General features: G+C 40.6%; 1 protein-coding gene across 2 annotated transcripts in view; it reads left to right on the top strand.

Annotated features, from left to right (window-relative positions):
- LOC124555034 (cyclin-dependent kinase 17-like) overlaps positions 1-16460 on the top strand; it is a 204598-nt gene extending 188138 nt beyond the window's left edge. For both annotated transcript variants that reach the window (XM_047128796.1, XM_047128797.1), the window contains 2 exons: positions 6904-6994; positions 15100-16460. In XM_047128796.1, coding sequence (XP_046984752.1) covers positions 6904-6994; positions 15100-15209 — 201 coding nt within the window. In that variant the 3' untranslated portion in view covers positions 15210-16460. The remainder of the gene's footprint in view (positions 1-6903; positions 6995-15099) is intronic.
- Positions 16461-16875: the final 415 nt, after the last annotated feature.

The raw sequence follows: 16875 nt of genomic DNA, 5'->3' as shown, positions 1-16875 counted from the left end.
TTTGAAACAGTAAAATTAATGGGTTTGTTACACAAAAAACATCCTTTGTGCCCTTCGCACTTAGTTGGAGCTGTTGTTTGCTAAAATTTAGTTTAGTTAATTAATACAAAATTTTAATGCACAAATTTTGTTGGTCTTCATAGCGAAATGGTTCACATGTGGACATAAGTGGTTTAGAGGAATGTTCATTTGACTCTCATAATTTCCTCTTGGATATTGCAACAATACTGGTACTGTTCTGTCCCTGTTTGTTGGATGCAGTATCTAAAAGTTCGTAGTACCTATCATGATTACATGCTGCGTCTGTCATTTCACAATAGACTATCCCTCGATGACAGTGATTTACTTATTCTCCGTCAGTAACTGTATGGACAGTAGGCCAGCCCATGTTATTTCTTGTACCTGCCGATACTTTCCACTGAAGCTGCAGTGTTACTGTGTTTCTTGTCACCAACAGTGTGGTGTCTTTCTCATAGTTGTGTGACGCGCTGCAAATTTCAAACTATGGTCGAGAATGACTTTAGCTAAATAAGCAGTTATTCTACCATACTTAGTAGAGAACTTTTTTGTATATCACACTTTTATTCAGGTTTGCTCCTCTTGCTGAAGGCAGTTCATTATAGTACAACAATTACAAGGTATACAGTATCAGCATCATTACATTAGAAAAATAATGTACAGTATTGTTCTCTGACTTAACTTGCATATATATTGTAGACCAAACTGTCTAAAGTTGAACAATTCAGTTAATACTTTCGCTAGTTACAGGGGCCCAATGGAACAAAATTGCAACATACATCCAATACCTCTCGAGACAATTGCTCCACTGGCTATGTTTGATATCTCTGGAGGTCACCAACCCCACTACACTTAAATTGAAATTGTTATAACTTTGAACTGAAGTTCGTGTACTGTCGTACACACTCGTGGGTGTTTCACAATATTATTCCCATTTGTTACTAAAGTGTATTTATTATCAACTAATGGAGTACCTGGCATTGCCCAGGTATGTATGTATTCCAGGCTTCTATTAGGCCATCTCCTCCTCCCTCCTCTCTCTGTCCACATTCCCCCCCCCCCCCCCCCATCTTATTTCCATCTCGTCCTTCCCCCCCCCCCCCCCCTCTTCCTGTTCATCTCCTCCCCTTTCTTTCCTCTGTCCATCTCCTTCTCTTTCCTTTCTCTGCCCATCTCCGCCTCCACACCCCCCCCCTCATCTCTCTCTCTCTCTCTCTCTCTCTCTCTCTCTCTCTCTCTCTCTCTCTCTGTCCATTGCCCCCCCCCTTTCTCACTGTCCATCTCCTCTGCCCCCCTCCCCACCAATGTGTGCCCATCGGCCCCCTCCCCCTGACTGTCAGCCCATCTCGTCCTCCTCCCTTCTCTCTCCATGCTGTCATGCTTGCCTCAGTAGGAGGTTTGTGGTTCTTACCCCACAGCATTTCTTTCCAGACTGTATCTAATATATGTACCAAATTTGGTTGAAATCATTCGAAGGGTTTAGGACGTATTTATGTCATTGATATTTTTGCCTCTTAAAACATGTTCAGCAAGACTTTCTGGGTTTCCAGCTACGAGACATTCTCGTGACATTATCTGGACTGCCCTTTTTACCACATTCACAGATGGTCATTATCCTCCTATCAATTTTCTTCAAATATATAGGAAATTTATTGCCCATCTCCAGAGAAGTAGGGGACCCTTAACTGGCTCAAAATGTGTTAATTGAAGCCTCTCATTTACAAGAGAAACATTGTCTTTCTGGTGTCTGAGGAATTCCACCTCTGGTGCCATTCTCCAAGTAACGATTTCTGTCTTTCTGACTTTTTTTTGCAGTTGGATTCCTTACTAGTGTTCCAAGAATTTCTTGTGCCTTTTCATACAGTTTCTCCTTAGAACATATGTTGACTCCTCTTTTTCTTATCAGAAAATCCAAATTACATATGCCTGCTCGTAGATTGGGCACTAGAAGCTCCACAGCTGTGCTGTATTCTTATCACCACAACAACATGTTTAGACTCTGAGTGCCCAGACACTGGCTCCATAACTCATAATTAAATTTAATATGAACTTGTGATAGAGCTGAAGTTAGTATGGGACATACATGTCAGGACTGTGGTTTGATGTTTCACTTGGGCGATTGTATTAGGGAAGCCACTGAAGTGTCAGATGAGGCTCTCTCGTGGAGTTGTAGATTATGAACTCAAGAAAAGAGTCACAGAACAGGGTAGAGAAATTTGTGCTCTTCAGGTAGAATTAGAAACGGTGTATTTTGAATGAGTCAGGCTGAAGGGAGAAAGATACTATGCGAGCTGGGAAAAGGTAATGAGCGATAAACAGAAGGTGAAAACCTCAGAAATCACATTTCAAACTCTGGTTAGCAATCTGTTTGACTTGTTATGTGAAATAGGAGAAGAGCCTCAACTGGTTTTTGAGCAAAGTAGAGTGCAGCAGATCGTAGGTACAATTTTAAGGGTAGGTTGGTAGAAAGAGCAAGCAGATAGATAAGAAGCCAACTGGTAGGCAGCAGTCATGGGAGGAGTATAGGTCAAATGCTACAGGAGAAGCTAGGGGTAGAACACCAGGACACAAGTATTGTTCAACCTAGTGCCGAGTTTAGCCAGGTGACAATATAGGGGCCTTCAGCAGAGATTTTGATGAAGAGGATCTTGTACTTATAGTAGGAGGAGCAAGAAACAGCCTGGCTAGCAATTTATTGTATTAAAGTTGTCCTGGAGGAAACAGGAACACCAACAGCATACACATGTGTGGGGTTTGGGGAGTTTTTGCATCATAACCAGCCCTGGATTAACATGGCTGTTAGGTGTGTAAACAAAGAGCTGAGTGGATTGCCTTTGACTGAAACAAAGTCTCATATCTGTTCTTTACCTGTTGCTGCAGTTTGGAGATGCAGATCCACAACGCAGGGCCTGCATTTGAATATGAGGGGCAAAGACAGATTAGCTGTATAAGGGGTGGAGAGGTGGGTGGGGGGCACATTTTTTACATTGTAGTGAGGTTATAGACAGTCTTGAAGGCAATTGGAACAGAACAAGACCATAATATGTGTAACATTTATTATGTGTTTGAAAAATAAGATACATGAGCTTCTTGTATTTCTAGATGTGGAAAATTCTGAAGTGATGTACTTTTTGTGCCTCTCACCATATAACCTCAATAATAGAAAAGTTAAATATAAGGCATTATAGACTAGAATCATTTTTCCTGGTATTTGTAACAGTCTACAGAATTCCACTAGGAAATCTTCAGCTATTTATGAGATATTTAGATACATTATTGAGCTGCTTGTCAGACAAGAAGAAGAAGTAATTTGTACAGATTTGAATGTAGATTTCTTCAAAGATATACCTAGGAAAAATCAACTGGAATCATTATTTGGGTGTTCCAATCTAATTTCAGCAGCAGTTAATTTTCCAACTCTTACAGCAAGATAGTGGGACCGTGATCGATTACATTTTTATAGAATGTGCCCAGGCTAAAACAAGTAACTTGTGAGAAGAGAGAGTGCTTAAATGCCTTTATGCACTCTGTAACTAGTCTAACCTTTTCTGTGATGTCCCAATGGGAATGATATATAGAAAGCTGTAGTATACTCCAAGTTTCCACATTTGAAACTGGTTCTTGAAACAGAGAACACAGAAAAAACAAATGGAACAATGAGAGGAAAAAGGATGTTAGTTTCAGAAGCTTGATATTCAGTGTGATAGTTTATATGTTCCTGTTAAGTCAAACCCCTATTCCCAGAATACATACCAAATATTAGTGCTTTAGTCATGTATTTGTATTTTCATTATATTGCAACCTGTCAGTAGTTTTAGTCGGCTTTCCTGAGTCACTTAATTGAATTACTGTTTATAGATGGACGCAAACCAGTGTTAAGTATTTTTCCTACATTGATAATGCTGATTTCATTCAGGTTCCAATAATGTGATTATCTACAAGTATTATACACTGTGAAAATACGTGTACCCTTTGAAGAGAATGTTTAAGGAAAGTAATTAAAGGCAGAAGACATTTCCAGCAAAGGTTACAAGCATTAGCAACCAGCCACAATTGTGAAAACACCACACTCATACACACACAGAATATTTCATAAATATTTTTCCAACTTGTAGTGGAGATGGTACAGCAACTAGTAATATATGACAAATGAACAAATAGTCTTGTTTGCTGGATTGTATATAATAGAAGGAAACATTCCACGTGGGAAAAATTATATATAAAAACAAAGACAAAGATGAGGTGACTTAGCGAACGAAAGCGCTGGCAGGTCGATAGACACACAAACAAACACAAACATACACACAAAGTTCAAGCTTTCGCAACAAACTGTTGCCTCATCAGGAAAGAGGGAAGGAGAGGGGAAGACGGAAGGAAGTGGGTTTTAAGGGAGAGGGTAAGGAGTCATTCCAATCCCGGGAGCGGAAAGACTTACCTTAGGGGGAAAAAAGGACAGGTATACACTCGCACACACGCACATATCCATCCACACATACAGACACAAGCAGAAATATGTCCCCTCTCCTTCCCTATTTCCTGATGAGGCAACAGTTTGTTGCGAAAGCTTGAATTTTGTGTGTATGTTTGTGTTTGTTTGTGTGTCTATCGACCTGCCAGCGCTTTCGTTTGGTAAGTCACATCATCTTTGTTTATACACACTCCTGGAAATGGAAAAAAGAACACATTGACACCGGTGTGTCAGACCCACCATACTTGCTCTGGACACTGCGAGAGGGCTGTACAAGCAACGATCACACGCACGGCACAGCGGACACACCAGGAACCGCGGTGTTGGCCGTCGAATGGCGCTAGCTGCGCAGCATTTGTGCACCGCCGCCGTCAGTGTCAGCCAGTTTGCCGTGGCATACGGAGCTCCATCGCAGTCTTTAACACTGGTAGCATGCCGCGACAGCGTGAACGTGAACCGTATGTGCAGTTGACGGACTTTGAGCGAGGGCGTATAGTGGGCATGCGGGAGGCTGGGTGGACGTACTGCCGAATTGCTCAACACGTGGGGCGTGAGGTCTCCACAGTACATCGATGTTGTCGCCAGTGGTCGGCGGAAGGTGCACGTGCCCGTCGACCTGGGATCGGACCGCAGCGACGCACGGATGCACGCCAAGACCGTAGGATCCTACGCAGTGCCGTAGGGGACCGCACCGCCACTTCCCAGCAAATTAGGGACACTGTTGCTCCTGGGGTATCGGCGAGGACCATTCGCAACCGTCTCCATGAAGCTGGGCTACGGTCCCGCACACCGTTAGGCCGTCTTCCGCTCACGCCCCAACATCGTGCAGCCCACCTCCAGTGGTGTCGCGACAGACGTGAATGGAGGGACGAATGGAGACGTGTCGTCTTCAGAGATGAGAGTCGCCTCTTCCTTGGTGCCAATGATGGTCGTATGCGTGTTTGGCGCCGTGCAGGTGAGCGCCACAATCAGGACTGCATACGACCGAGGCACACAGGGCCAACACCCGGCATCATGGTGTGGGGAGCGATCTCCTACCCTGGCCGTACACCACTGGTGATCGTCGAGGGGACACTGAATAGTGCACGGTACATCCAAACCGTCATCGAACCCATCGTTCTACCATTCCTAGACCGGCAAGGGAACTTGCTGTTCCAACAGGACAATGCACGTCCGCATGTATCCCGTGCCACGCAACGTGCTCTAGAAGGTGTAAGTCAACTACCCTGGCCAGCAAGATCTCCGGATCTGTCCCCCATTGAGCATGTTTGGGACTGGATGAAGCGTCGTCTCACGCGGTCTGCACGTCCAGCACGAACGCTGGTCCAACTAAGGCGCCAGGTGGAAATGGCATGGCAAGCCGTTCCACAGGACTACATCCAGCATCTCTACGATCGTCTCCATGGGAGAATAGCAGCCTGCATTGCTGTGAAAGGTGGATATACACTGTACTAGTGCCGACATTGTGCATGCTCTGTTGCCTGTGTCTATGTGCGTGTGGTTCTGTCAGTGTGATCATGTGATGTATCTGATCCCAGGAATGCGTCAATAAAGTTTCCCCTTCCTGGGACAATGAATTCACGGTGTTCTTATTTCAATTTCCAGGTGTGTGTGTGTGTGTGTGTGTGTGTGTGTGTGTGTGTGTGTGTGTGTGTGTGTGTGTATATATATATTTCCAATGACATGTTTACCTGCTTTAGACATCCTCAGATTGGCTGATGTTACATGCTGTTTGTCACATGGGCATGGGATACTGAGCATACAAAAAATGCTAGCAGTTAATTGCATCATCAAATATTCGCAAACCTTGCACAGTGTCTGTGTTGAGGCATGCAGCGTAGCACAATGAATGCAAAATAGAATCAGGCCTACATCGATTTCTCACCACTTAAACGTGTTTGGGGTGTAGTTGCTCATATTCGGGTTAAGCAGATACTATTTGCATAGCCCAAATGTGAGCCAACTACCCCTCCAAGTTTTTGAGATGGTGACAAATCTGTGTAAGCCTGATCCTGACTTGTATTCATTGGACTATGTTGCATACATGAACAAGGACGCCATGCAGTGTTTTTGAATATTTGACGAGCGCAATTATTTGCTGGGACATTTTGTATGCTCAGTATCCCTTATGCCCAATACCATCAGCCAAGCTGAAGATGCCTCAGTCAGGTGAAACATGTCATTGGTAGACAAATGATAATGACAACCCTGCAACAGAGACTGTTTATTTCTTCATATGTCATAAATGTCTTGTGGTTGGCATGTTGGGTTTTCATCTCTGTACATAGCTATCTCTTGCCTGTCATGGCATTTGGAGCTCACTGCAGAAAGATCCTGCTATGTTACACAGTTTATCTTTTAGGCAGAGTAAGCATTGAAATTTACTTTCAAATTAATAGAAGGCTATATTGTTTCAGTATGAAGCCAAAAAACGCATATCTGCAGCAGACGCAATGAAACATCCTTACTTCCATTCACTGGGATCAGCAGTTCATAAACTACCTGATGGTACGTATTTTCCCCAATACATTTTTTTACCAAACTCTTGTTTCTTTTTCAAAGTTGTAAACTGCTACATGGACATACCACAGTTTGTGCGTATTATTGTGTATTAGTTTACAGTCACTATTAATAATTTTCGTAGTTTCTATGTAGATCAGAATTTCAGAAATCTAATGCCTTATAGTGAAAGAAGTATAACTGAAATTAGAAGTTGAGAGTAAGGTGTATAGATAATTTAACAAAAGAAAAGAATATGGAAATCAATGAGTGAATAATGATTGTGAAAGTGTTGTTGTACAACAACATTGCTTAGGGCAATATGCAACTAAGAATTTCTAATGTAGCATTAATCACTCTTGTTTGAGTAAAAGGGTATAGCTCCAGAAATGGGAAAAAATTTAGAATGGCTCTCTTATAGGAAATAGTGACAATTTAATTTGAGCAAAGGGTATAAGCCTAACTTCCTGGCAGATTAAAACTGTGTGCTGGACTGAGACTTGAACTCCGGACCTTTACCTTTGGTGGGCAAGTGCTCTAACATCTGAGCTACCCAAGCATGACATACGCCCCGTCAGCTCAGATGGCAGAGCACTTTCCCATGAAAGGCAAAGGTCCCGAGTTCAAGTCTCGGTCCGGCACACAGTTTTAATATGCCAGGAAGTTTCATATGAGCGAACACTCCGCTGCAGAGTGAGAATCTCATTCTGCGTAAGCCTATTTTGAATACTTTGATGAAGAAGGATTTCTTTTGAATTTGGCCTTAACCTGCACAAATATACACTGAGGTGACAAAAGTCGTGGAATAGTGATATACACATATACAGATCGTGGTAGTATCATGTACGTGAGGTATAAAAGCGCAGTGCATTGGCAGAGCAGTCACTTGTACTCAAGAGATTCATGTGAAAAGGTTTCTGACATGATTATGGCCGCACAACGGGAATTAGCAGACTTCGAATGCCAAATAGTAGTTGGAGCTAGACCCACAGGACATTCCATTTTGGAAATTGTTAGAGGATTCAGTATTCCAAGATCCACAGCGTCATGAGTGTGCCAGGGATGCCAAATTTCAGGCATTACCTCTCACCAAGGACACTGCAGTGGAGACTGCCTTCACTTAATGATGGAGTCCAGTGGTATTTGAGTAGAGTGTTAACAGACAAGGAAGACTACATAAAATGGCCACTACATAAAATGGCCACTACATAAAATGGCCACATTGTTCATGGCCATCAATGTGGGATGTGCAAGAAACGTATCCACTAGGACAGTACAGCGAAATTTGACTTTAATGGGTATGGCAGCAGATGACTGATGCGAGTGCCTTTGCTAACAGCACGACGTCACCTGCAGTGTCCCTCCTGGGCTGGTGACCGTATCAGTTGGACCCTAGATGACTGGAAAACTGTGCCCTTGTCGGATGAGTCCTGATTTCAGTTGGTAAGAGCTTGTGGTAGGGTTTGAGTGTGGGACAGACTCAACGAAGCCATAGACTCCAGCTGTCAACAAGGCACTGTGCAAGCTGTGGTGGCTGCATAATGGTGTGGGCTGTTTTTGCACGGAATGTACTGAGTCCTCTGGTTCAACTGAATTGATCATTGACTGGAAATGGTTATGTCTGGATTCTTGGAGACCATTTGCAGCCATTCATGGACTTCATGATCCCAAACAATAATGGAATTTTTATGGATGGCATTGTGCGGTGCCAGCGGACCCAATTGTTCATGACTGATTTGAAGAACATTTTGCACAATTCAAGTGAATGGTTTGCCCTTCAGTTTGCCCAACATGAATCCCATCAACCATTTATGGGACGTAATCGAGAGGTCAGTTCACACACAAAATCCTGCCCTGGCAACACTTTCACAATTATGGACAGCTGTAGAGGCAGCATAGCTCAGTATTTCTGCAGGGGATTTGCAACAACTTGAGTCCATGCTACATCTAGTTGCAGCATTATGCCGGGCAGGAGGAGGTCTGACAGAGTATTAGGAAGTATCTCATGACTTTTGTTGCCTCAGTGTATATAACCTTCAGGCAGCAGAATATAAGTGTCTCCTATTAAATTGACGACGCTGGACCTATACCCTTCTCCTCAAAGAAAAGTAAACTATTTGATGTCTTCTGTGTTGTACATATATTTGACTGATACAATAGCTAAAACTGCTAACACACACTTGTTTAGTTGTGGCACTCTTGACATATTTTGCTTTAACCCTCACCGTGAAGAAATATCATTGCAAGGATGCAACCACCAAACGCAGAAGAGATGATGACATGAAATTCCTGATCAGTAGATATTTCATCAATGCCTTGGATTAAATTTGTGCAGTTTTTCTTAGAATGTGAGCTTATTATGACACAGTTCACTATGATTTATCTGATGGATGTGAACTATACAGGATGGGATGAGGTTTGGCATGTATGTGTAGTTCCGGGATAGTTTTGTTTCTCGATGAGAACAATGGAGCTGTGGCAAAATGTGTGTGGCATTTTTTCTGTCATAAGAGATATGTTTGGTGCACATAGGGAAGACAACATATTTCTGGAAGAGACTGCTACAGCCAAAGCTCCAAATGGAGCCTAGAAGAGCAGGAGAAGAATGTGTTAAAGGACTGGAAGCCAACATCCGTGAAAGTGAAGTGTGTTTGTCTACATCTGAGATCCCACGTCAGGCCATTATGCTTTTATTGGTCAAAGGTTGCTTGCCCAAGAGTTTCTGTCAGCAACCTGTACTTTGAGAACCATGCTTAGTCCAGGTCCGTGCACTGGGATGATGAACAGATTCTCAGTGTGGTTTCTCAACAAGCATGGAAATTAATTAAGAATAAAGAATTTTGTAAATTGTTCCTACTCCCTCCAGCTGGGTAGAAAGTTAAACTTGGGGGGACTATTTCATGCTTCAGGAGAGAAGTAGCTGTGTGACAGAATTGGAATTCAGCCTCTCTCTTCTGTCATTGTCATCATCGTAATTGTCCTCATCATTAACAACAACAACAAGAATAATAATAATAATAATAATAATACTTATACACCTATACAAAATAGTTACAATTAAGACACCTGATGTGAAAGCCATTCGAGTAAAATCAGGTAGAAATGCATGCCCCAGAATGTGAGCCACATGAGAGTATCAGTAAAATATAAAGCTTTCCTCAACCCAGAGATTTGTTGGATTCAGTGTATACAGACATGATCCTGAGACTGTCTTTGCTCAGATTATGGCCGGAGTACTGAACATACCAGTTGGAGAAAACTACATGTACATAATTTAAAAATGAGCGTGCGATATAAGTCAGAATAGCTGTTTTAAGTTATTGAAGTGTCGATTCCAGGAAGGTCCAGTGACCATAATATAATCATAATAGATCACAGCTGTGTAAGGTGGTCTAAGTCAGAGCTGTTCTATACATCTTCACAGATGCTTGTGGTTCCACTGAGTTTTGCCGACTGGCACGTCAGATGTCATAGAGTAACATAAAGACTTTGTAAAAGGGGTGTAGTAGAAGTATACTCATGATCATCTGAAAGAATCCTTGTCAGAGATAAATTTTAACTATCATACTATTGTGTGTCAAAGATCAAACTTATCTGTCAATTCTGTAGAGCTTCTGTCATATATCACTAAGTTTCAGGGATTCTTTTTTCTGTTAAAATTCTCTCTATGTTCATATATCTTAATGGTTTCTTGATATAACCTACATAAACCTTGGCTGTATAAGGAAGCCATCGAAGTATATAAATCTGGGGATAATTTCAACAGAAGAGGAGAAGCCATAAAACTTAGTGACACATGGACAGTAGCTCAACATAATTGATAGATAAGTTTTATTTTTGACAGGTGACTGTTCAGTAGTTAAGTTTTATATTTGCGGATCATGTGTAAACTTCTACCACAGCCCTTTTTCATAGCATTTATGACGCACTCTGACATCTGACCTGTCAGTGGGCAATACATTGCAGAACATAAGCACCTCTTAAGGTGCAGGTCTGGACAGAACACTAGAGCAAATAAGTTTCATGGACCACAGCCTTACAACCCATAAGATTTATGAGCAGCACGGGTCTAACCCAGAAAATATAAGAATGAGCATTATATTTTAATTATACTTGTACTTCAGAGATTTGTGTACAACCTAATTAGATTCAAATTAATCAAAGCATTCCTCCCATGAAGTTTCCACAAAACTAAATGGAATACTGATAGATAGGGTGTTAATTGAATCTTCTATTTCAAAACCAAAGCCAGTAAAGGCATCGAGACCAAAAATGTTAGTTGCTACTGATGAAGGCACTATAAAATGTGTTATTACTGTACAGACGTGTTTATAGGTAATGATGACTGTTACTTTTACATTTAAAGCAATAGTTGAGTGCAAAACAACATTTAGTTGCCTCCAAAGACAAAAACCTGATATGTCTGTACGTTTCAGCACCAATTAAGACTACAGAAGCTCGTATCTGCTTGTAAATCCACTTCCATGTTATTGATTACCACTGAGATCATTGGATTTAATGATGTTTTGATATTGGCAGGTAGCACTGGTGTGATGGTCGCAGTGCTTTATTGCATCATGATGCAGGCCATACAAGGCTTTGACATACAGCACCCACATAACCACATTTGTTGCATGCAAAACGCAGTGCTATGCTGTGGCTGTTGTATTAGCTGTAATTGAAAGAAGCGCTTGGTGCAGGATTTCCTTGTTTCCACAACACATTGCAAATATCATTATTACTAGAATTTCTATTTACGTGGCATGGTATTTTTGCTTGAATTAGAATTGAGGGGGACCATTCCATTCAGTTGACTGTAGAGAACAACATTGCCTGAATGCATTTTTGCCATGCCTCAGTCATTGCTGGATGCATGTAGCGCAGCTAATGTTGCCGTATTGCATGTGCTTTCCACACTGATGCAATTTCAAATGACTGAGCTATGTGAAGATCCTCACTTACACTACAGAATTTCTAGGAGTGCAAGCCATTAGCTTTGAGTTTCTAGTCACAACCTCTTTGTTGCAGCCTGACACAAGATACACAGATCACTGCTGCAAAAATACCTTATTTGTTGGCTGTAAGTACAGTAGAGAGTGAACATTATTGTACTGTCACCTCAAATCTCTGCCAATTGACAGAGGCAGAATCATATCACCATTCAGTCACATAGAGCTCCAAATCAAAGACCTGATCCAGAAAGTGAAGTAACAGTTGTATTTATAAATTTGTGTTCAGAGGGTTCAGTTACAAGATGCATTTTGCCAGTTCATCTGGCAGGCTGTTGGGTATTTATTTTCTGTTGTGGGCTAACCGTCACCTCCATGTGATTTGTTTTCCTCAGTGTCACAGCAGCTGAAGGCAGAACTCTCTATTGCACAGACAATATTACTATCACACTCTATATCAGTTTCCATATCACTGGTATTATGGGATTGTAAGAGGTCAGCTTGAGATTAAAGTCCTTCAACTGCTAACAATCACTAAAACAGCATAAATCACCCTCTGTCTCTTACAATTAGAATGAAATTCATGTCTTAAACAAATTTTTGCGAAACCTTCTACAAGCGCTCTTGTCTTGTAACAACTGTTAACTTCTAATCATTAATTATTAGGACGTGACCATCCATTAGCCTCGGTTTCTTTATGTCTTCCTTTTTCTGGAGTGATCATTTGCTTTCAAACTGGATATTTTAAGCTCATTCAAGAATTCGTATTGGCTTTTTAAACAGATCTGAAAGTGGTTCCAGTAAACATCTGCATTCACATTGAATGCTCTCTGTTTTGATTTTCAGGTTTAGAAATCCGTACACTATGTGCTCCATATTTCCTTGGCACATTGTGAGGCTTCAGTGCCCTCACATGTCTAGTTATGGGCATTTTGATATAATTTAATATTTTCTGTTATTTGCACGTCTGGTGAGTGGCATACCATATCTGACAGATCTTTGTCTAATAGTAATGGTGTTTTGGTCGACAGTTTTGACCATGACTGGTATGAGAGTAACAGGGTCTCGCGGCAAAGGACAGTAAGAGTATTAGTGGAAGTTGTAGAGTTCAGCGTGGAATGAAATGACATTATTGTTGATGTATGGAGTAAAGTTCATCAGAATGTGCTAAGTTACTGTGATCTTTATGGTGAATAAATTCAGTGTGTATCATATGTAAAACTGACATTAAATCAAAAGAAAACAAATGCTACTCATGTCCGATCCTAAATGAGAAAAGTCACTTTTGTTGGTTGTGGAATGGAAGAAGTTAATATGGTGGTATTCAGCTTCTAATAGAGGCAGGAATCATTAAAATATGCTCGACATTGCTGTCAGAGTTTGCCAGTGGATTTGTCTCATGCGGTGGCATCCTTGTATGAGGTGACTCAACTTCTGCATCTGTGATCACTCCTGCTCCCCCAAATATATTGCAGTCATCTGGATAAATATTTGGTGGAGAATTATTGCCCATCCATGAAAAGAATTGAAGCAGATGTGTATGGAGTGATGCTAGACAGTCGTGAAGTTGTAATCCTTCATGGCATGGTATGTCTCATAATTGGTGCTCATTCTCTGCTTGTTCATTGGTGGTCAAAAGAAAGTAAATGGCCAGAGGACCGATGTAACATACTGTCTTCACTTTGTGATAGACCATAACTGCTCCAAAAGGAAATTTCATTGTAGCACAGTGTAAGCTGATAGAGGCCATTCATCAAACCTGAAGGTCTCTTCCATCTCCCCCATGGCACCATACTTATGACATATTGTTGTTAATTAGTCTGGAAACTTCATTATATACTCACATGGTGGTGTATTTTGAACCATTCGTCCAATGCATCACATGTCAGTGACTGCTTGACCCAGGAAACGAAGTCAAAGCAGAACTGTTACAGTTGAGAATAAACACTAATACCATATGGGGTGTTTGAATGAGAGTGGCAATGGAAAATTGCTAGTTTGTCAAATGGCATTTTCAGAACTTCATTATTCGGTAAGTTCAAAACCTGAGGTCAGTGTTGGTTTGTGTGTATTCCATTATGTGTTGATTTGACCATGAAAAACAGGAACATGATACAGGGTGTTTGGGAATGCCTGTTACAAATTTTTAGGACTTGTAGAGGGGAGTGAGTGCATAATATTTTGAATAGGAACCCGTGTCAAGAAATATACTGTTTCTGTGCTACAGTCATTTGAAAACATGTTTGCTATGTAGGTATACAACAGGTTAGTCATGGTTGGAAGTAGTTATGTTGGATCAGCTAGTGTTATTTGATGTCTGTCCTACTTCTCTGACCTGGTTCAAGCCTTATTCATGTGTCTGTGAGTGTTAAAGCAACTCAGTTGAGTACATGTTTGCAGAATACACCAACACGATCCTTCTGAATGACGAAGCTCACAGTAATGAAAGGGCTACTGTTTCTTTTATCTAGATCATTGTTCACAATGTCTGTGTCCATCGCATACCCTTTTTGCCACATTTACACAATGGCTTCGAGAAAAGGTACCTTCACCATCAGCAGGCATGACTGTGGTACTCCAAGGAGATGCCGCACACCCGAATTGGAAGGGGTCGTTCTGCATCACGCTGAAGAGATCCCATCATCAAGTACATGTGGAATTTCTTTCGCTGTTAGTGAGTGGAAGTGTACTGCAAGTGGTGTGGAATTGTAAAACAGGTGATGTACTGGGTCAAGCATTACCAACGTGTTTTCAGATGGTTGTAGCATGGAAACGGTACTTTCCTGGGCATGGATTAGAAGTCAGAATATTATCTACTCACCCCCTTCTACAAGTTCTAGAAGTTTGTAACGGGAATTTCTGAACACACTGTAAATGTGTTCATGAGGGCTGTAGCCTCTCCCACTTTGTTCCATCGCTGACATGCATTCAGCTGAACGTGTTAAAAGTCCCTTAACTCCACTGAGGAGCTTATTTCCAGCTACCATATTATTTTTTGTAATAGAAGACGTTACTTATATTCTTCTTGCATTGGGCAGTTTTTCTATGTGTACTATGTTCTGTGAATATACTTTTTGTCCTAGAGTGTAAGAAAGTATTGTGTTTATTGAAAGTGTTCCGATTTTGGTTTGGAAAAATTAACTTTTTATGCTTTTTTGTTTCTAGTTGCTTCTATCTTTACGATTCCTGGAATACAAATTACTAGAGATCCTGGATCTCATTTCCCAAAGTCAACAACAAGTGGGAGAAATCGCCGGCAGAGTATGTTGTTATGAGACCCTGCTCAATGTAGAAGAATACATTGTAAATAGTTTTATTATTGACTGTGCATTCAGACAGGACAACTACTGAAAATAGTAAATACGTTATTTTTTGATGATCATATTACCTGTGCCTGTTAGAAGTGTGTGGAAATGTTTACTTTTTACCGTATTTCAATATTCTCAGAAAAAGGTGCAAGATTGATGCAGTCTTCTCTCTGAAGTTGATAATTCATTGGAAGAACAGAATTACTCGAGTGTGAGAAATTATTATTGTTTTATTGAAAGTGTATATATCTATATATGGATCAGACACACAATGTGAATGAAGGTCATTTCAAAGCAGAATGTTATTTTGGCAAACTATTTAAGTAGCTGCCATTTTTCCAAATAATGATTGAAAGTTTTTCTTGGTAGTAAATGAGTAGTACTTTTAGTACATGGTTGATTATTTGTTGTGCTTATAAACAAAGCTGACTACATGTCTGCAATTGTTTCTGAAGAACCTGACTACCCATGCTGGTCATGGAATGGTGAGCAAGGCCCATGTATACACATCACACTGTGTGCAGACTACAACTGCTTAATTGTGAAAATTGTCTGTTAGTGGTGAAAATGCCAAAAAAATTAACACACTTTTGGCATGCAAGAGAATTTTTATAGTATTTCAGTAGTTACAAAATGTGTCTAGCTGCTGCTGAAAACTCTGTGAAGTATGACAAATCTGTGTCACCTCATTAAATATGTTATCTCACCATACTGGTCATAAAATGTTGAGGCCCACATCATCACATCAGTTTTATGGAAAGAATTCCTTGTTGTTCACATAATTCCAGTTTGTGTGTGATTCCCATTTCATGCCATCCTTAAGGTGTAGGACAAAAGACACTGGCTTTAAATTTTCGCATGAGCAAATTTTATTTTTATGTTCCTCGTTATTAATATTCATTCATTTTAATCTTCTTTACACTCTCTTTAGATAAGTGATAAGTTTCAGAAGTTCTGCATATTCCTGATGTTTCGCCAGTACCAATAACTATGTATGCTTTACTACTTCATACTTACCAGATGTGGCAGGAAAGGGAACAGCTTACCTAAAACTGTGTGACATTAGAAATTATGACATGTTCTCTATAAGTGCAAACTGTATGGGTATTGAATGTGGTGCATCTCCAGTTTATTTAAAGCATTGGTGTAAATCTACAACACAGATGCCAAAAAAGATTATTTCAAGTGCAATAAAGATTATTGTGTCATCTCGCTTTATATATCTGTTAATGATGATGATGGCAGCAGTTTTGACGCTTTCGTACTATTTCCCTAACTAATGAATTTTTGTTTACAGACTCCTCTGAACCTGATAGATGACATTCTGTGTGACCAGTGAATAGGAAGGGATTTGTAATTTATCAGATCCTTACATTACGAATGCAGTGGTGTTTATTTCATTTTTAAAAAAGAAAAAAAGCTTCTGTGTTGATTTCTTAAAATTTCTTGGTCTTCAAAATGCTTTAAATCGAAAGCTTTTGCCTCAGGAAATGAGAAGTTACATCTTATGATTGTACATGACAAACTGATTTTGTAGTCCTCTTGTAACACCTTTCATTATTATTGTTCTTCAAGTATCCATCAACCAGTTAAAATGTGCCTTATTGGTTATGGATCTCCCTTTTTCCTCAAG

This window comes from Schistocerca americana, chromosome X (assembly GCF_021461395.2).
Source record: "Schistocerca americana isolate TAMUIC-IGC-003095 chromosome X, iqSchAmer2.1, whole genome shotgun sequence".
Classification (NCBI taxonomy): domain Eukaryota; kingdom Metazoa; phylum Arthropoda; class Insecta; order Orthoptera; family Acrididae; genus Schistocerca; species Schistocerca americana.
This window is presented reverse-complemented; position numbering and strand designations above follow the sequence as displayed.